General features: G+C 39.0%; 1 protein-coding gene across 2 annotated transcripts in view; it reads left to right on the forward strand.

The window, feature by feature from the left end:
* Positions 1 to 21,092, forward strand: part of gnai2b (guanine nucleotide binding protein (G protein), alpha inhibiting activity polypeptide 2b) — a 53,492-nt gene that overhangs the window by 12,510 nt on the left and 19,890 nt on the right. For both annotated transcript variants that reach the window (XM_074666685.1, XM_074666676.1), the window contains one exon: positions 20,634 to 20,676. In XM_074666685.1, the coding sequence (XP_074522786.1) occupies positions 20,634 to 20,676 (43 nt within the window). The remainder of the gene's footprint in view (positions 1 to 20,633; positions 20,677 to 21,092) is intronic.

Below are 21,092 nucleotides of genomic sequence, written 5' to 3' on the forward strand. Positions count from 1 at the left end.
CTCCCTCACATTAATGAGTTCTCACATCTCTGCAATTATTGACTTGTATCTATTTTCAGAGTGTGCAGAACATCAGCCGTCTGTTTCATCATGTTTTTATTCCACGCTTACTGCAAGTCAATGTTTCACATCTATAGTGAAGAGAAAAATCTTGACACATCTTGATTAAATGTAGGCCCCAAATGTGTAAAACATGACTCAAGGCTTAAGCAATTATGGAGTCAGACTTGCTGACAAATTCATTTTAGCCATTTGATGAAAAACACTAATCTCAGTCTCAGCTTCTTATTTGAAAGGCTTTTTTTGCAGCTGCCTCTGTTGTTGTGGGTGTTTGTGACAACTTTGGCTAAATTTTCAAAACATTACTTTTAAACTACTTTAACACTACTTTAAAAAAATCAGGCCCATATGCCTTTATTCAGAGAGGACAGTGGATAAAGCAGAAAACCGGGCACGAGTGGCCTCTCAAGTGCTGTTATAGAGATTATCAAAAAGTTTTCACAATTATTAATGCCAAGCATTCTTAAAAGAATAAATATAGATTTACCAAACCTAAAAGTGGACTTAAGAAAATGCAGTGCAAAAAAAGAGTAGTTCATCCATATACACTTAACAACTAACACTGGTGTGTGGAAGAGTAGGGAGCTCTAGGAACAGGGGCTGTTTTCGAATTTGCCTACTACATACTGCTTATGAAAGTAGTATGTAGTAGGCACTGCCTACTACATACTACTTTCATAAGCAGTATGTAGTATGACTGTTCAGTTGGGTTAATTTTTGTAGTATGCTACGCTGGTCTTCAGTTCGAAGAAAACAGAAGTTGGCTACGGCTGAGTTTTTTTCCCCAAAAAACTTTATTGAAAATGTACAAAATAAACAAACCACGAGTAACTTATCTGCAAATACATTGCCAGAGAGAGCATTTTATATTAACTTTCAGTGGTGGAGATGATGAGGATTTAAAGATAAAAAAGAAATGACTCTTACATTTATATTCCTCTGCTACTCTGGTTGTTGTTGCTCCACTCTCTGCCATTTTCACTTCTGATATGGGACCAGGCGCGTTGCATTGTGGGTAACAGTAGGCGAAGCAGACTAGTCCGATGCATACTGTGGATTTTTCGCGATTCAGTACGTCATCCGGGTGTTTTTCTCATACTACAACTCTGACATTTGTTCGCATACTGCATACTGTATACTACATTGTGTACTGCCTTAGTTTTTCATGTACTCGCATAAAAGATAGAGGGGTGGTGGGCTCTCATTACCTCAGGCTTTTGCATTCCAGGGAGGCACATAGAAAGGCAGGGGGCTCCCAAAACAGAGCTATACTGTCAAATTTAGGTAATACATTGCAAATAAAGAACTATTTCAACAAGTGCTCCTGACTGAATTGGGTAAAACTTTTTTTTACATCCTCCTCACCTTGAACAGATTGGAACATTATCAGCTTCACACATCACACAAAAACCTTTCCTTCCTGCCAAAAAATGATCACAGTTATTAAAACAGAAATGATCAAACTGACCCTTCAAGGTCCATCATTGTGGAACTGATTTTAGATTCAGTTTGGCACACTTAATTATGCTTTTGGGTCATACTTTAAGTACCTGTTGTACTGGCATGTTCCTTTTTATTGTCTTGTGCTTGTCCTATCTTTCTACTTTCAGTAGTTATCAAACTATTGGTGGTACAGCTCATTTTTTACAAAGCCCAATGGCTTCATGATCCAGATTGAGTTGATAATTCATATGAATAACATTGAAGCAAAGCATGAGTGCTCTCAGATAAGCAACTCAACAGTCTAGTAAATTGCTTATTGATCTTCAGCATCTGAACATGCAGCTCAGATGAAATACACATGAGAGGTAGGGGCTCTAGATTAATGGACAGGTTGAAGCGTGTTGATACAGTAATAAAGTAGTCGTCTTAAAGGTGGTTTCTCAGGGTAAATCATGTTGTTCTATGAACATGGTCATTTCCTGCGTCACTACTGCACCCAAGAGAACAGACATGATCAATCCATTAGTGCCCTAATGGTTCGAGAAGATCTGAACCTTCCTGGTTGCTCTACTACGGACAACACATGATAGAAATGTGACGCTGGATCATCTAAAACACTGTTTCACTTATACAGGATTGCATTTCATATTTTCACAACAAGTTTTTTTTTTCAGAATGAAAGAAGCACAGCATATTTAGTCAGGAAAATCATATGAGGCTTGCCAGAATTCTCAAAACGGGGGCAAAGAAACAGTTTGTCATTGTCCTGTCTGCATTTAACAAATATGTTAATTGCTAAGTTCTGGTAGTTTTGAGTCATGCTGCATACTAATGAAACTCACTATGTCATAATGCCATGTAATTAAGTGGCCTGACATGAAAGAGGTTACCATAAGGGAACACATTACAAGGCAGTGTCAGCATGATTGCCATATGTTACTGTACATTGATCTCTTAGGTCTCTATGTGGAAATGCTACCCTTTATCTTCATGCACATCACAACTCCTGAGCATAACGCTAAATTCCACTTACTTTATCATGAGTATGATAAGAGGGGGCATTCATATGGTCACTTCTTGTGAGCACGGTAAACTGACCACATTTGAAAGTTTCTCTGGTCACTTTGCTCCAGCTAGGCCAGTTTTTCACTTTTTCCAGCCTCCATACCAAGCTGTTAGGCTAAGCTAATAGCTGTTAGTGTCACAGCAACGTACGGCGTGTCTTAAATTTCTACTGAAGTAAAGAAAAGTGCATCACAAAAAGTTTAATTTTCATGAATTTTTAATGTTTTTTATTTTAAGTCTCAAATATAGTTAGTTGTAGCCTTAGTGCCTAGGGTTCTGGACCTAATATGTTTTTTTTTTATGTGGTTTTGGAAAAGTTGTTTGTTACTCTACATTAATGGCCTGGAATAAAGTGATCAAACTATTTTTTTGTACAACTTACGATGTGGTGAAACATGCACTCTGGCTGATGCCTCTCCTCAACAGGGACATCTTGTGAGGGCAAATAAGTGCCCTGAGAGGTTTGATGCAAACAAGACACCATTGTGTTTTGACTTTGATATGGAACAGCATAATCCCTAAAAGAACAATTAGACATTATCTGTAGGTTGTTATTATCTGAATGTCTATCATTATTGTCATTTCCACCTAACAACGCCAATGTCTTAAAATGGGGGAAACAAAAGGTCTCAGTGTTCTCCCAATTCCAGGGCCAGTGAGCTCAGTCATGCACACACAGCACATTTAACTGCCAGCTCAAACCATCAAATGCTAACATGGACGTGTTAACCAGGTGGAGATAGCACAACATCCCATTTATCTCACAGAACATGAGCCATCAGGCCAGCAGTAATGAAACAGCTGCTGTAACACGCAGCAGCACCTCAGGGCCACATGGGAATTACATGAAAAATTATGTTTTTTTGTTGCCAGATGCAGTGCGTGTGTAAACTCATTATCCACAACAAAGTAATACACAAATTAACAGAATTTGAAATCCTACACTTTGGTAATGACCTTTTTTGGTATGCAAAAATGTGTACTCTCTGAAAAAGGCCTTCTATACCTATGTGGGGCTAATTTGTATTCCATAGCTCACCATAGGTATCAAATTTTGGCTGGCTGTTTGAGCCCAAACAAACAGAGGCATCAGAGTCCTCCTTTTGTGTGCTTGGTTCAGGTAAACAAGCCCAGACCTACCTTGACAATCTGGTGTGTAATCAGATTTCAGGCTGCTTTTATGAGGTCCCTGCAGCACTGCAGTAACTGCCCATCACTCCTGATGTCTCATCTGTTTTCTGGATGCATCGAGTTGAAGCTGACATGACGCTATGCAGAAACATAGGGAGGTGGGAGAGTGAGCAGAATGACTGCCAGGCAAACACCAGCTGTTAGAGCTGGTTATGTGAGGGATAGCCTTCTAGGTGCAAAGGATTGATTAGTACAGATACTAGAGGAGAATTTTAAACAGCTTGATAACATGCTTTTGATGCATTTTTCATGTATTCCTTCATTTAGAATACAACAGAAACACGTCAACCTTTGTTTCACAGTGTGCAGATGTATGACTCTTCTCACATCAAACTGAGAAACGCCAAACAAGAGGGGCTTTTTAAAAGAAGTTTTCAGTTTGATATGAGCTTAAACAGAAAGAACAACTCTATTGTTGCTTTTAATGTGAGCCACAGGATATAACTGATGACAGCTAAGTCAAACATCTTCCATTACAACCCTAACACCAACATCGTACTTTTCAGTTGGGTACTTATTCCACCGCAGCAAATTAAACTGTTAAGTCAAAATGTCAACAGGCATGTCTAGTGTTGTTATCTGTGATCAATATGCATTCTCTTGATTTATGTAATTAATGAGGACTCTTGGAAGGCTGAGTGCATATTGATTTTGGTCCAAATGATTCAGGTAATGGGTTCTGCATGCTATTTGAAACTTCTGACACACTGTCACGTAAAGTAAAGTGTGCAATAAGCTCTACTCAAAGAAGTTTCTGTGTTCATTTATCTGTGAGCATTCAAAGACCAGGCTTAAAAACGGGAGGATCTTAGTGTCACTAGTTTCTTTAAGTGTTGCTCTGTAATTGTGTTTTTTTTTTTTTCTATCATCAAACATTTTGGAGTGATCAGTTTTATTATTCAAATATAACAGTAAAAGAAGAAACAAAAAGTGCGTCTGAAATAATGTGACTCTCAAAATTAAGTCATTAAATGCTTAAATCGAAGGCGTTTATAGTATGATTTATACATATGTTAGTGTCGCTGCCTGGTCTACCTCTGTTATAAGAAACAAAATAACACTCTATGACCTTTCCTGTCTGAGCCAAGGATCAAGTTAATGACTGGCTCTGGTAAGTGCAAAGCAATATCCTGGACATTAAAGGGTAAAACTATCTGACTCATTACAGTGAATAACTCCTGCAAAAATTTTGGAAGTCTCTTGGTGGTATAAAACACAAATATATTTGGCATTAAGCAGGGATTGACTGATAAAAACCAAAGGTTGGCTTTAAGTTCTTAATCACATCTCTAATCATATTGCTAATTCTTTGATCGCATAGTTCTTGATTTAACCATCCCAATTCTAAACTTAGAGTAAGTGGTGAAGCATAGTGAGAGTCCCAACACAGGGACAATGTTGTGAAATGCAGATTTGACAGAGCCAGACAGAAACAAATTGCATAAAAAAATCTAACATAAAATGGAAAGGAGACACAAGTCTGCTTAATTAAAAAGTTGTAAACAGTTGTCTTCTATCCAGTCTTAAAGGAAGCTGAGGCAGCTCAGAAGGTTAGAGAAATTGGAGATCACTCCAGGTATGACTGTAATGTGTTCTGGATGACCACAGCAGAACAGTGGGGAGATACTTTTAAAGCTATTGATCATAAGCAAAGGAGGTACAAGGTAAACAAAAAAGGGAAATTGGGCCCAGGACAGAACCATGAGGAACTCCACGGCCCAGTTTTGTAATTGAACATTTACAGCTTGTGGTGATGTTTTTTATGTCAGCAGATGATTGCTTTCTGTATTTCATTACTTTTTTCAGTCCAATAACTGACCATGACTGGCTGGTTATTTGCAGTCATCAGAAGTTTGAAAACTCTGTAGTACACCAAGGCTCATTGCTGTGTGTTTGCTTTTGGGGGGGCAGCTTTTTTCTGTAAGCAGTCAGAACACGTCAGTTTGATTCTAAGAAGCATTCAATTTAAAATTTTCTTCGTTCTCATTCTGCTTCACATTTTCTACACTCTTCTCTCTTTTTCAGCAAATGTTATGAGATAGTTAATTCAGCCCAGAGGTACCTCCTCTAAGCTTAAAATATGAAGGAAATGCTATCTGCTGCTCTTGAGCTGAGTAGTAATCAGTAGCTGATATAAATTAAGGTGATTAAATCTCTTTTTAGTGCTGCCAAGGAACTAAAGCTCCCCCACTCTGGTACGAGTGAAAGATGTGAATTAATCTTACACAACAATGGTGACATTTGCAGAGGAGGACAACTTTTCCACAGTGACTGAGAGGGTTGCGTTGGTGAGGTATGCAGCAGTCGAATGCAGTACAACCTGCCTACTACTTGTAGTGACGTCCAAAGGATGATCTGCAGTAAAAGGGTTTATGCTTCTGTTTTAAAAGGTGATAATGAAGTGTGACTCTGCTATACCCCCATTAAAAGCTCTTCCTCAGGCAGCAAATTGATTGCACTGCACGTCTGCATGGCGTTGCACCATCGTTCTTGTTTGTCTGCTGCTCCAAATGTGCTATTGTTGATTTTTCTGCATCAGGATTAGCTTCCTCTGTCTTGATCCTCTGTTTGCCGCATGCTACTCCAGACATGAGCCTTTAAGACCTACACTTGTTTCTATTTCTTCTGCTCTGCTTGTATTGATGCACTCTGAAGCTGCAGAAAGAAATCTGTTGATTTAGGCGTATGTATGCTTAAAACCTCCTGCCTCTTTGTGTTTCACACAGAGTGTTCTGCTTGACGTGCTTCATTGATTTTTTTTAAACAGCCAAAGCTCCAAGATGCTTGTGAGCAGTTTTGAGTATAGATTTGTGTGGTATATATTAAGCATCCAGGTCACATCAGTGTATTGTGTGCAGCACATGGAACACCGGATTAAACGCTGTTGGCATTGGCTGTGCAGTCATTGAGCAGAAAGCATACGACTGCAGAGAAAAGCAGAGGAGCTCCATGGCTCCCTATGAGGCAGATGACCTACTTTTCCACTCCAGGCGATAACATACTGTACTGTATCCAGCCATGTAAAATTCCTCCATCACTTCCCACTCTACATGTGAAAAAGGGGAGAGCTAGCTGAAAGGCACAGCACTAATTCTTTGAGCTGTTGTAACCAGTAACCAAATCTAGTCTTTCTTCACTCTGCTGAAACCGAGAAAGAGCAGCATGGGATAATTCAAAGGCTGACACCATCAGCAGGTCGATAAAGGGAGGACAGAGAAAGGCTTGATTTCAGGCTGTTTGAAAAAAAAAGGAGGCAGTTAAAAGGAGCAGGCTGACAGAGGGCAGTGTACTAGAGCCAAGCATGTCAGGAGAAACAAATGACTCCTCTTAAGTGTCCTGAATGAATCTCCTCTCTTCCATAGGTAAACACACACAGAGGCTGACCTTGATCAATGTACAACTTCTAATAGTGCTATCATCTGGAAGTTCTACACTTTTTCCATCAAGTCGCAGTAATCTAAGATAAGCAAAGTTTGTCCTTTGTGAAGCAGTGTTGCTGTTGTGCTATAATGAATATTGTGCCAACACAGGACTGGCAGAAAAGTTTCAATTTGGTGTATGCCCTGGTTTGTGCTGTTTTGTTCTCTCCTGCCAAGAAAAAAACACTGCCTAGCCAAAAAAAAGTCACCACCAAAAAAAATGTCACGCACTCTTTTATTTTGTTGGACTGCCTTTAGCATTGATTATGGCACGCATTTGCTGTGGCATTGTTTCGAGAAGTTTCTGCATTATCACAAGATTTATTTCCATCCAGTGTTGCATTAATTTTTCATCAGGATCTTGCATTGATGATGGTAGAGTCTGACCACTACACAAAGCCTTTTCAAGCACATGCTAAAGATTGTCAGTGGGGTTAAGGTCTGGACTCTGTGGTGGCCAATCCATCTGTGAAAATGGTGCCTCATGCTCCCTGAGCCACTCTTTCACAATTTTAAACCTGATGAATTCTGGCATCAACATATTTTCCTACCTTGTATATTCAGTAAAGCAAAAAGAAAAAGTTGGGTCACACAAACAATGCTGTATGGGTTTGAGTTTTGTAGCCAAGAGCAGTGCTTGCACAGGTACATGAAATATTACTCCAATAATGGGATCAAGTGCGAATACTTGAGTACTTGTATACCCATCCCTAGTTATCAAGTTTGGTGAATATTAGAGTTCGGAAGCCCAAGCAAAAAGACAAAGAGTCCTCTATTAAAATGCAATATGAATCACTTTTATACCACCTCTAAATGCAGCTTGGATCTGGTTTGAAACAATGAAAAAAAAGCATTTTTTTGCAAAAGACTGTCCATCTTATTTTACAAGAATACAATAAGCACTTGTGAAAAATGAATTGCAGCAATCAGAGCAAGGCCTTACTCATTTGATTTATTCTTTATGCAGTGTAGTTGAGTTGTGAAAATTTCTTTAAATAGGATTTTGCAAGTTGCACAGCAGTAAATAGATCTGTGAATCTTTAGATGGTGGGTCTATGAAGACTCAACATATCAATACACATTATTTTCCTCCTCTTTTTCTCTGTTTGAATTGTGGGATAATTAGATGTGACGATCACTACTGGAGGAAATGGGGCGTTTTACTGTTTGCAGAAATTGTTTCAGGTGCTAGATGGAAGGAATATAACTGGAACAAATTCTTCACAACAAAAATGGCTTCAAACTTTTTTACTCAAACACAATACATGTTTCGGATCTTCCTTAACTTTATTACAAGTTTTTTTTTCTTCATAAAACATTCCAGTTGGCAACAAGTTTATGAAAGGAAATCGCATAGAAAAGCAACAAAGCTAACAGAGGTAGTGTTTCACTAGTTTACCTTTAGCTAAATCCAAATTGTGGTAACAAACTGTCTGTATAAGCTTTTATTAATTTTAAGAGATGTGCAAGAGCCTTACAAAATAACAAATGAGTTTAGAGGAAAAGCATGTCAGTCTACATTAGCAGTGCCTTCTGATTTTCACAAAATTCAGTATGTAGTAGGCAGTCGGTGAAAACTTGCAAGATCTGCAGTATGCCAAAAATTCCCAGATGTACGACCGATCTGGAAAAATTTCCCAGTATGTAGAAGACCAGTCTATTGTTCCCCACAATGCACAGCGTTTATGCTGTCTTTTATTTCTATTTTAGTGAGTGGCTCTCAGGTTTAGGTGCATTACTGCTACCTACTGGAATAAGTCTCATCAAACCTACTATACAACAACACTTATGTTAGGCCATCTGTGAGATAGGAGAGATATGATGCAAAACAAATGCATTATGGTTTGTTTGATTTGTACATTTATAATAAAATTAACATTACGAAAAATCCATTAGCTGGAGTTCCATTTTCCACAACTGTAAATAAGAGTAGCATACTACAAAACAGACCCAACAGAACAGTCATACTGAATAATACATTTAAAAGCAGCAGGCAGTATGCAGCACCGACTAGGGGTGGGAGAAAAAAATTAAAAATCAGTATATCCAGATTTTATGGGAAAATATGTCTCCTGATAGTCTGTTGACATCATCGTCATCATTTAACTTTTTTCACATGGTCTGGTGTTAAAAAAAGCAAACTAAAAATCACAAAAATCGTTAATATCAAAAAATTTGCAAATTAAATCGGATCAGCACCCCCAAAAACCATAATGATTCGAATCGTGAGAATAGCATATCGTCCCAGTCTTAGCGCCAACTACATACTACCTTCACATGTAGCAGGTAGTAGGTGGTTGCCATAAACTCCCAAATACTGTATGAGTTAAGCTAGAACACATTGGCATCATGACTTCAGTGCCATTGGCCCCACTCCATTGCATGAAATGGAACTGAGCTTAAAATCAATGTTTGTACAAAATGACAAAGATACAACCATTATCCACAAATTTGTATTTAGAAATACCAAAATATTTACCAAACAAATTACATAATCCAACCCCACTTCCCTGTGTGTCTCAGACAAACTTCACCACTGTCACATCGATGTTTCTAAAAAAAAGAAAACATGCAAAATCTCGTGTTCTTTGATCACTTGAAGACCCAATAATCATCTCCATAAACTCACTGCTCCACTAATTGTTGCTGTGTTACTTCCCTGTGACAACACCTTTGCACACCAGGGACTGTTAACCTCTTTGAGGGTCAAGAGAATGACGGCACTTATTTACTTATAAATAACGTCACGTCTGCTGTCACTTGGCTCACTCTGCACTCTGCCACAGGCCTCTAAATAGCAACGGCATCATTGTTGTGTATTCTGCTCAGTGTCATCAACGCCCAGAGGAAGTTAACCTTTAAATGCCTGTAAAAGTGAGCTGGAAGCGTGCAGTCGTGACTCCAGAGGGGTGGGGGCAGCAAGCCAGGATGAGAGCCGAGGAGGAATGGTGTCACAGCTGGGCCAGTGAGTCATTCTCCCGTGGCAGTCGCTCTGACAATAGAGAGCCTGTGACGCTGCCATATGTTGAGTGTTACATGTTACCACAGATGAAATACTGAGGTGGTGGGATGTATGACACCGAAGATGTGAAAAAAGAGTGCCGTAGATTGAGGGCCCTAAAAAGAAAAACAATGTTATATCCATGACATCTCGGGCTAATACTGCTGAGTGTGTTTTTACCCTAAAAAAAGCTTCTGCTCAGTTATTTATCCTCTTTTACTTTACTAATTACAGCAGGTTAGCAATTTTAGATGGGCATATATAATCCAGCTAATGCTGCTCAGGTAAATGGTTCTCTACAACTACATTACTCTAACACAGGGGTGGGCAAACTTTTTGGGGCCGGACCAGGAGCAGATGGATGGAGTGCTTTGGTAACTATCAGGGTATCATTCATTCATTCCATATCCGTTTTAGAATCCAAAATCGGAAAACAGATAACGACTTGTTTTTAAATGTTTCGTTTTTAAATCAAAAATCAGAAAACAAATAACGGTCTATTTTTTGTTGTTTTGATTTTGTTTTAAAATTAAAATTAGAATATGAGAGAATGGAATTATAATTGGATTGTTAATCCGTGTACAGTTCATTCTTTTGTTATTCTGTTTCAAAACAAAATTTAAAAAAACAAAAAAATTGACTTGTTTTTTTGTTTTTCTGTTTTAAAACCAAAACAGAATTACAGAAAAACAGAAAAACACGTTTTTTCTGTCCTGGTTTTAAAAAGGAAAAAACAAAAAAATAATAAAAGGTAGTGTCAAAATTGTTTGCGTGATATTTTGATATTAAATGGGAACGTCTCTATATAAAAATTAGACAAATAACTCACAGTGAAGGTTTTTGTTCCTGAGCTTTTTTTTTTTTTTATAAGTAACAGATTGCTGACGATCCACTCCATCTTACCAGCGCGCAGATGCGCACTTCCTTGTGTTTCAATGAGTTTTGTTTTGTCCACTTTCCTTTTCTTAGGTCCGTTCATCTTTACAGAAGGGCTGATGGGTCAGAGGGTAAAGTGCAAACGTGAAGTAATAGGCCTACACTGCACCTCAACAAAGCCAATGTCTCTACAGTGGGCCATCTAGTGGGAAAACATCAGAATTGCAGGGAAAAGAAAACATTACCAAGGTTTATTCATTTAGTTTTTTCAAGTTAAAACGTTAAAACGTGTAACGGGCCGCGTGTGGCCCCCAGGCCGTAGTTTGCCCATGCCTGCTCTAACACATCCTCATCCTTATCCTGTGTGACAAGCAGTTCAAGTTTACCTTCTTATCTAAATATTTATTAAGTGAACTGACACACTGGTCAGTACAACTGTGGATGGTATAAAAAGGAGGTATACAGTGAAGCAGCTGAGCTCTTTTTACTGAGTGGTGGACAATAAGACTTAGAATCAGAAAAACTTCATTAAACTGGGGTTAAATTCAGTCAAATACAGCTCCTGCAGCACTGAGTCCACCGGATTAGTAGAATTGAGGAGAAAAGGCAAGAGAAAGTATAATAAACACTTGAGAGCAAAGTCACTGAACTTTATATAACCCTGAGTGTCTGCTTCAAATTCAGCTCAAGAATCCCATCAGTGCTAACCTCAGGGATCTTCGTAGTTTTATTGTGTAAGTTAAAAATATGCATTGGCAAGACTGAAGCCTTCCAGTCTATGTCAGCACCTGATGCAAGGATGTTAAGCATCACTTAAGTGTAGTTAGAGGAAGTGGAGTCTCATCATCCATTTCCACACAATACATACAATCCTTGTTGCCCCCCTCAAGATGAAAAGTTAATTCAGAAGTAACCATCAACCTCTGTTTTACTTTAGGTCAGATGCCTTGTAGGAAATATTAACAAGGTAACATTTCAGAGTGGTAAGATAATATCTGTTTCACATCAGCATGTTGGCATTCTTGTTGTGACAAGGGAAATATGCTGATGCTAGCAGTTAGTTCTGCCTCAGAAAGAATTAACAGTGCTAGCATGACTGTGGAGTAAACCGCCCTCAGGATATTTGAGGCAATTTGGTATTGCTCTGCTGATGCAGCACTCTCACTTCTGGTGTAGAATGCTTCCCGCCCATGTATGTGTGTGGTGGGGTGTTGCCTCCTTCTGTGTGTGTGTGTGTGTTATAATATTAATTCAAACTGTGACAGTAAGACTATCCCAGTAAAACAATAATTGCTAAAAGTAAGCTTGAAATACACCTGTTTTTGATGAAACTAGTAGAAACTGTCTTGTAGTACAGACTGTGATTGAGCACGAGTCTGCAATAAATTCCTCTTTGTAGAGTAATTGTTTGAGTGTGTGTGTGTTTGGCAAAATGCTTACTCTTCTTGAAATCAAAGCCCTCATTCTCACCTCACAATTCCCTCTTTTCATTCTGTTCTTTGTTTCCCTTTTTTGTAAGTAGAAGAAATTAACTTGGTGATGATTTACACATTCAGATTGTTAGGTGATAAGTAACCAAGTCTTGGTGAGTTTCCGTAATTTACATGTCTTTCCACATCCACAGAGGGTCACATTTTTTGGATCAGGATCCTGAAATGGTTTTTGCTCTATAATAAGAGAAGGATCTCAGGAAGTAACCCTGTTAACTGGGTCAGTAAGTGGGGATACTTGTGGGAGCAGACTGCACTGAGTAAGGCGTGCAAACAGGACAGCAGACAATAAACCATCGCTCATATCTTCATTTGTGTGTCGTAAAGAAAACCACTAATAAGCAGGCAGAGAAAATTGGAACAAAAACAAGTGATTATCTGCTGCTGTTTACTAAACGCTTTTGCAGCTAGCACTTGAACATTACTCATCCCAGCATGCACTCCCTCTGAATAATGAACCTTCTTTTCAAACTGTCTGTGGTTGCTGAACTCTGCATTGTCACCTGCAAATGAACTGTCTTAAATATTCATGAATTCTGTTGCCACTCTTGCTATTTCACATCCAACTATTTTCTAAATTTTTACTGGTGACCTCTATGCTGTGTTCTCTTGCATGTCCCTGTTTCTCTGTATCCTCATCCTCCCCCTCAGTCTTCCAATAATTTGTCACTTCAGTGCACCTGTTCAGGAAGTGCCTTTTAGTCACTGCACTTTCTCGTTTCAAGCGTACTATTGTTTTATCCGCCAGCTTGCATCTATTTCAGATTGTGAAGAATTACCTCTGCTATAGGCTTTTTTTTATTACTGGGAAGATCTGGATAGTGCCTAACAGGATAAAGGTTGTACTGTGTCAGCTGGTCTCAAAGGGAATCTATGCCCTGTGAGCTACATCAGGGCAGTTTTTACCTCCTCCCTGTGGAGTGCAGCTATTCTCAGACAGTTTACCACTTGACCTACCTTTGCCTTATTCTCAAAATTAAAGAAAGTGGATCAAATACAGACCACAGGAAGTCAGGTGTGACTAATACACTTGGCTTTTCCTTACTATCCATATTCTCCCTTTTCCGTTTTTTTGAGTATGGACTTTGGAAGTAATTTTAACACTGGGGTCTGCGGACTGTAAGGAAGTACAGGAATAGAATAAGGGATAAGAGCTAAGAAGAATAAGAACTGATTAGCTTTGATGTTCAGTAACAGATACAGGATAGATATGTTTTAATGATATAAACATATGTGTTGGTATCTTGAATAATTTTAAAAAGTCAAAATAAATCAAAACAGATTGACATATTGCACCCCTTTCACCTCAGCCTTCCTCACTACTAGGGTCTATTGACAGATGTAGGATTAGGGATGGGTTCCAAATGCGGTACTTTTATAGGTACTGACCGAAAGTACCTATAGAAATACCTAATTCATATGAAATCAAAAGGTACCATGTTTAGGTACCCAAATGCATCCTTGTGACTTTGAGGGAGTGGAAGAGTAGGCGATTTTCTGTGCTTTACATGAACACAGCATTGCAAGATTACATATTAAAGAATAAATATTTTAAGTTGAAAAAAAAAAATATATATATATATATATATATATATATATATATATATATATATATATATATATATATATATATATATATATATATATATATATATTATCATAAAAAATTGATATTTCTACCACATAAACACAAAAAAGTAACAAAAATTGATACCATGGAGTACCGGTACAGATTGCTAGTTACCGGGCATCGGTACCAATTGCCAGGTACTGGCATCGGTACAGTATTGTCTCAGATGTGAAAGGTACCCATTCTGATGTAGGATATGTGCAGGCCTACAGCCAGAGAGGCATCATGCAAAATATTAACAGAGTGCCAGTAGTATTAATTTGGTTCTCTTGCCTGCACAGGGCTTCACCTCTAATGCTAATACTATAAAAATGAAGACAAAAAAGTATTTAAATTGTGACAACTCTGAAATTCATTCACATGCACACATGCAGTCTGAGGTAAGGGGGGGCTCGCCTCCCCTGTCTTTCATATGCATACCAGAAAAAACCAAGGCAGGGAGAGCAGCAGCAAAGATCTCCCTAGACACAACACAGAGCAGGCATCACTAAGAATACATGTAACTCTGATAAAGTAAGACACATTACTGAAGGAGGAGCTGGAGTGGAGGTTGTTGCAACATGGTTTGCATGGAAAGCAGAAAGATCAGGCAGGCTTGAACACCCATTTAGATTTTTTTGCTGATCGGATGTGTAGATGTAATCAGATGAGTTGTCAGAGCAGCTGATGGTGTGTTTGTTTGAATTGTAGCAATTCATCACAGACGTTACCACAGGACGCTTCACAAAGGACACAGTCCAGTCTGGTATTCTTTTGTTATTCTACATGCAAAGACCTCATTTCAATCCACCACCAGAAAAACCACAGATAAGTTCCTCAATACCATCATCATCGTCTTTGTCACATCAATACGGCAGCCTCCTTAAAACATTTGTGTTGTTATTTTGGGAACAATCCACAGAGAAACGGCCTGTTTTGAGTTTACTACACTGCCACTATTTTTTGTGCAGAGTAACCTACTAGTTCATTCATTCATTGATTCATTTTCTGAATTGCTTATCCTGTTCAGGGTCGCTGGTGGCTGGAGCCTATCCCAGCTGACATTGGGCGAGAGGCGGGGTACACCCTGGACTGGTCACCAGTTTATCACAGGGCTGACACATAGACAGACAACCTTTCAAGCACACACTCACACCTAGGGACAATTTAGAGTGACCACTTAACCCGATGAGCATGTTTTGGGGCTGTGGGACCAGAGAGTACCACACATGCACGGGGAGAACATGCAAACTCCACACGAAAAGGCCCGCCAGCCAAGCTGGGAATCGAACCTTGTGACCTTCTTGCTGTGAGGCTGCAGCGCTGACTGTTACACCACAGTGCAGCCCAACCTGCTAGTTACCTTTTAAAAATCAGTAAATGAGCAGTTAAAATTTAAGTGATAGTTCAAACATGTATCATAATTTCTCCAGCTTTCTATGGTGTCTTCATATCAGTAGGCTTGTTTAACCTGTTGACAAACCTCAAGGATATCCTGTTTCAAGTAAAATGTATAAATCAAGCCAAAATCAGTGAATATAAGTTCTTGTATGCCTGATCACTATAATAACTGTAAATAAAAGAGACTGTCATTTGGGGGCGTTGTTTCAGCACCATGGCTGAAAACCCTCAGGCTGACCGTCTTCTGTTAGATTATCTATGAATGTCTGTGTGTGTTTGCTAGGGTCATGATATCTCATCAGTCCGTGAATGGAGACTTTGTCTTCAGCAGTGCCTATCTGAGACTGTGTCCAAATTGTTAATGTGGTTAGAGGACCTGCAGAAGAATGAGTTCAGAGAGATAGTCCTGTTTTCTTTGTGGTCTTCACGCTATAAATTAAACCATCTATTGCAATGACTTCTTACACCCCACTTAAAACCAGTGCAAGAATCTGATGATTAGTATGAGTTGAGGATGCAGAAAGTGGAGGTTGCATCATCGTCTTGTTGCCAGATAGTGATTCTGGGTCAGTTGTAATGACATGAAAAAAGAGCAAGCTTGTCTCTTGTGCCAGCACAGCAAACAGAGAGGTCTTTGTAACACTAATCAGTCCTCATGGCAGGGCTTTATGCCCCATGGATACAGCTGATCAATGAAAACACTCTGCAGATGAATCTGTAAAAGGAAAACTACGTTTACTAAGTTTAAGCAATACTGGTTTTTGTTGGATGAGTGTTGAAATCAATTTTGCAGCCAGTAACTTTGTTGGCAAATACGACTATGTTGATATCCTGTTCAGTGGCAATTGATCAGTACTGTTCAGCAGCTCTTTGTCCCCTGAAGATTAGTGTTGTTTTAGCAGTGTCTGTGCCTACATTGAATATAAGATATCAGCTTCATAGTTTTCAGGTAGATCTGCATGTTTGGTACCATTACAATTTTGATGTTAACTGTCATTAGTAGTCTTATTTAAAGATGCTATGAGAAGGATCTGTTTTAATTGGACTACCTCACCACCTTCTGGCCCGGAGTCTCACACACACTGTCACAAAGACTTGACTTTTAACCAGGCATGTGTTTGTTTTGGACCAAATTTACTTTTAAGACAACTTTTTTCACATACAATGCGTGGTCAGGTATTTATCAGTATTGTTACAAAGCGCTTTTGTTTGAAACGAGACAACAAACAAACATCATAAGTTTGTACCATACTTCAGGAATTGGCTATAAGTAGTACCACTAGCAGCCCAGTGCTGGGATGTATCCATAGGCCAATGTGGCGCCAATCAAACTTTGTCTGTTTGTACAGTAGTTTAGTTGCCGCTCACATCTATTGACAGCGTTATTTGTATTAAACATTATCACAAACAGCTTAGCCCTTGTCTTAGCCTTTAGCTCGGGCTGTTCAGCTTTCTTCTGTTCATTTGCTCATTCATTTGCTCCTTTTTCTGTCTGACAACTAGGCTCCTGTGTCCACCATTACTTCAAAACTAATCCAAGAAATTGTTGCTGATTACATGGCAAGGGTAGTAGTGGCGTTCCAGAAAAAAATCCACTCTGGAGGCCGTTTTCAAAAGTTAGCATTTTAGGTTGGCTAAAACGCAGTTACCATGCAAACAAGGCTAAAACGCAACAATACTTTTGCTTTTCGTCCTTAAACTTTTGTCGAGCAAACAGTCCCTGAGAGTTGTTGTGAAATCTCGGAAATAATGTTCAATATACAGGCTCATGGCTCACTATGCCAACAAATGCAGTATGTGTTCAAGTTTAGGATGATTGATTGTCGTTTGCATCTAAACAGCAGCACAGCTTAGTCATTTGCAGGGTGGGGATGGGTGGGGGTTGCTTTTAAACATGTAGAGCACTTTTGTGCTACGTTTTTAATCTATGAAAAGTGCTTTTTAAATAAAGTTTAATTTGATTTGATTTGATTTGTTTGATTTTGGGAACCAAACAGGATAATTTAGTTTAGTTTAGTTCCATTCTGTATGTAACAATATCTTAAATTCAAACAACAGTATCTGAAGAATTGAAGTAAAATCCTGAGTAAAAACAATATAAGAACCCTCTGACTCGTCCATCTCTTCAAGTTTATCCCCTGGTCCCTTAAAGACTGCCATTGTCGGTATTAAAATCTTAAAAATATTTGTAGGCTGGATGTTAATCTGTAAAGATATTGGTCATTGTGTTAAAGAAAACCCACAAATATCAGTAAATCTTACTGTTGGTGAAGCAAAACTTTATTTTTTAGAACTACACATCAAAAGAAAATGACTCGCTTTTTCACACATTATTTAAACGGTTAGTCATGATCAGTTTTGCCCTGAAGATTTTCAGCACATGATGCTCTGATTCTGAGCGGCCAGACCAATTAAACAGCACGACACAGCCCTCAAAACACCTTCTGTGTGAGGAGTGATGGTGTGCTCCTCTTTTTTTGCGGCTGCTAACAAGTGTTACCCTCCCTTTGGGTGTGAAATATTAATGGATGAGTTTAATTTTGGAGTCAGGAAGGTGACCTTCATGTGTGTTTCCACCAGGGGAAGGACATTCCACTTTCCTTCGAAAATCTCCAACAGGATGTCTTTAATGAGTGCAGATAAATTTGATACTATATCTGGATTATTTGTCGATGTGTGTTGTGTAAAAAACACATGATGCTCCAGTGGAAAGTATACAGCAGTCTAAGAGAACAGATTTGAAAGTCCTTGTGCTGAAAATGTTCTGTTCCTAGAGATAGGATGGCAAAAGAATAGAAGCAGAGAGCCAGTTACATAATTTAATCTTGATTAGCCCTAAGCTAAAGAGGAAGGTTTCTATTTGGAACTCACTCAGGTATTAAGAACAAAAATGATCTGAACAAGAACACCGAGATGATATTGTACTATCTGAACTTGAAAATTTGATCCACTAACAAAAGTGTCCTGCACACTATTCAGCTACCATCTCACAACCCTTTTAGTCTGTCTAGCATCAAATCATGACTGACAGTAAACAAAGGTCCTGATGCTGCTCTTACACCCCTCCCTTTGCCCTGTGTTTCTCCTCTTTCTTAGAAAAGTGCCTGAAATGTGTGAAGCTGATGTGAGTCGACAGGAGGAGAGGTTGAACACTGCTGGTCCCTCTTGCTCTGTCAGCCCGGAGCTCTGTTAATGTTTGATGGCAGGGATGGTCAAGTGGTGTTATAGGACAGAGTATAGTGGCATGGTCCTGACAACACAAGGAAAAACCAAAGACTTAGACTAAATCATTGCGGCAGGATCTAGAGCACAGATTTACAGCAGCCATCATTTAATATATTGTTTCTGAACAATGAAGAAAATTAAAGTACAACATTTATCAAACCATTAGATTGTGTGTCAGTTCTAGTGCTCTTCACATTTCTTCCTTACAGCCCCAACATGAAGATTTGTCAACTGCATAGGCATTACTTTCTTCTTATGATTTCTAAAAGCAAACAAAGCAATCAGCAACAAACCAATGGTTTCTGTACTTTACGTTTTAATGCTGTAACCACTATGGGCTCTAATTTCGTAGACCAGGCACAAGCGCAGGCACACCTGCCCTGCGCCGGCCTTCGCCGCGCAGACAGGGCATGACCAGCGCACTTTGCAAATTTCCTGCAGTGCCAAGAGAGGCGCAGTCAAGGCGCAGAGGAGCTCGTCCATGCCTCCCTCTGCGCAAATGGCAGAGAGGGAGGAGAAAAGCCATGAGTGGGTTTAACACAGCCGAGCGCTGTTTTTACCAATCAAATGACCGCCTCTCCTCGCCTTTAAATGCCCTGCGGCAGAGGCACAGCGTCTGATTGGTCTGAGTGATCCCCAGCACCACGAAAGGTATGGTGGAAAGACCCGATAGTGGAGACGGTCAGAGCCGCTGTCCCTGCAGCAGGAGAATGGACAGCGGGGCGCATCGGAGGACACGAAGAGCGTCACCTTGTGGGCCAGCTCCTGGGACAGATTTAATCTGTTCCTTTATCATTAATAGGAGTACAAAATTAGGAGACAGTTACACAGCGGGCTTATCCATTCAGAATACTTTTGATCCACCTGCACTCCTGGTTTGTCATCGCCAAATAGCAGAACCTTTGGTGATATACTGTATACTCTCCCGGTGTCTCCACCTCATCCTCCTTAAAATAATGTACTCCATCTTTTTAGATCACGTTAAAAATAAAGACTAAAACAGAGAAATATGGGAAATCATGAATAAAGATAATGGCCACCAAGAGAGTGAGTAATCAATGTTTGATCAAATCTCAGATCTTGAGAAATAAAAATGAAACTGCTAAGAACTGCAGTTCCTCAAGTATCCTCTTGAGGCTGGCTTCAAAAGCACTATACAACATATTCACACTTGTGAAAAAATACTGCAAAAAAATAAACTCTAAAAAACCATTTTGTTCTGAATCATCTACCCACACTCATAGTTAGTTTTGCAAATGTTAAAGTCACAGGATGAGACAACTGCCCTGACTGATAGTTGATCACACTGTAGCTTTTAGAAAGGAGGCCAACACTATGTCTGCCTGTTATCAGGTCGACTAAAAGCTAGGTGACTCCAGTGTTTCCAGCAGCTGGTAAAAGGCTTCAAAACTTTACCTCAGAAACCAATGGGTGACATTATGGAGGCTCCATCATTCATACTGCTATACTGGGGCATAAACCTTTGCTGAACTTTGAAATATGCAAATTAAAAAAAATCAAATAGATGAAACCATTCAGTACCACCTTTACATTTCCTTTAAAAATATTCATCTGCTGAAAGCATGAGTATAAAATCCTTAAAATCATCTTTCTTCCGTGTATCCCTCTTCTGTAAGGAATTCTTCACGCATATCTGTACGCTGTATTTCCTACGAAATGGAAACATAAATAAACCAAAAGGCATGATGTGATGTTAGTGGCAGGTCATCACTGGGTCATACAGGATTTTAAAGCTGAAACAGTTTTCAGAAAAGGTCACAGCTACACACACACGGATGTAGTATAAGGTACTTCATTACCCCTGTAACTGTGGTTTCCTTATGTCCCTACAGGTGCTGGAGAGTCCGGAAAGAGCACCATTGTGAAGCAGATGAAGTAAGTTTCACAATAAACCTTTCTTTTCTTTGTGGTTCATCATGTTTTATTTTATATTTGACTTGTTTTTTTTTCTGTGTGAGTCAAGCTTTTTGAATTTGAATTTATTTATTTGACAGAGATGATGCAGTTTAACATAGTTCACAACAAAGCATGAATCTAATGTGCTAATTTCCAACTCTTGTTCCTAGTTGGGCCTTTAACTAACTAGATCATAAAATGTTCATTTACCAGCAATAAAATGGTAAAAAAAAACAAAAAAAAAAAAAAACAAATACAGGATAACAGTAAAAAAAAAAAAAACCACATCAATCTAAAAAACAACAAATACTCAGTTCAAACAGGACATTAAAAACTTCACTGACTATTTACTGCTCAAAAAGCCTGACATCACAATGTCTGGCCACATGCTCATA

The sequence above is a fragment of the Halichoeres trimaculatus genome, unplaced genomic scaffold (assembly GCF_033239565.1).
Source record: "Halichoeres trimaculatus isolate MK-OKI-2021-1 unplaced genomic scaffold, fHalTri1.1 fHalTri1_scaffold_1, whole genome shotgun sequence".
Lineage (NCBI taxonomy): Eukaryota > Metazoa > Chordata > Actinopteri > Labriformes > Labridae > Halichoeres > Halichoeres trimaculatus.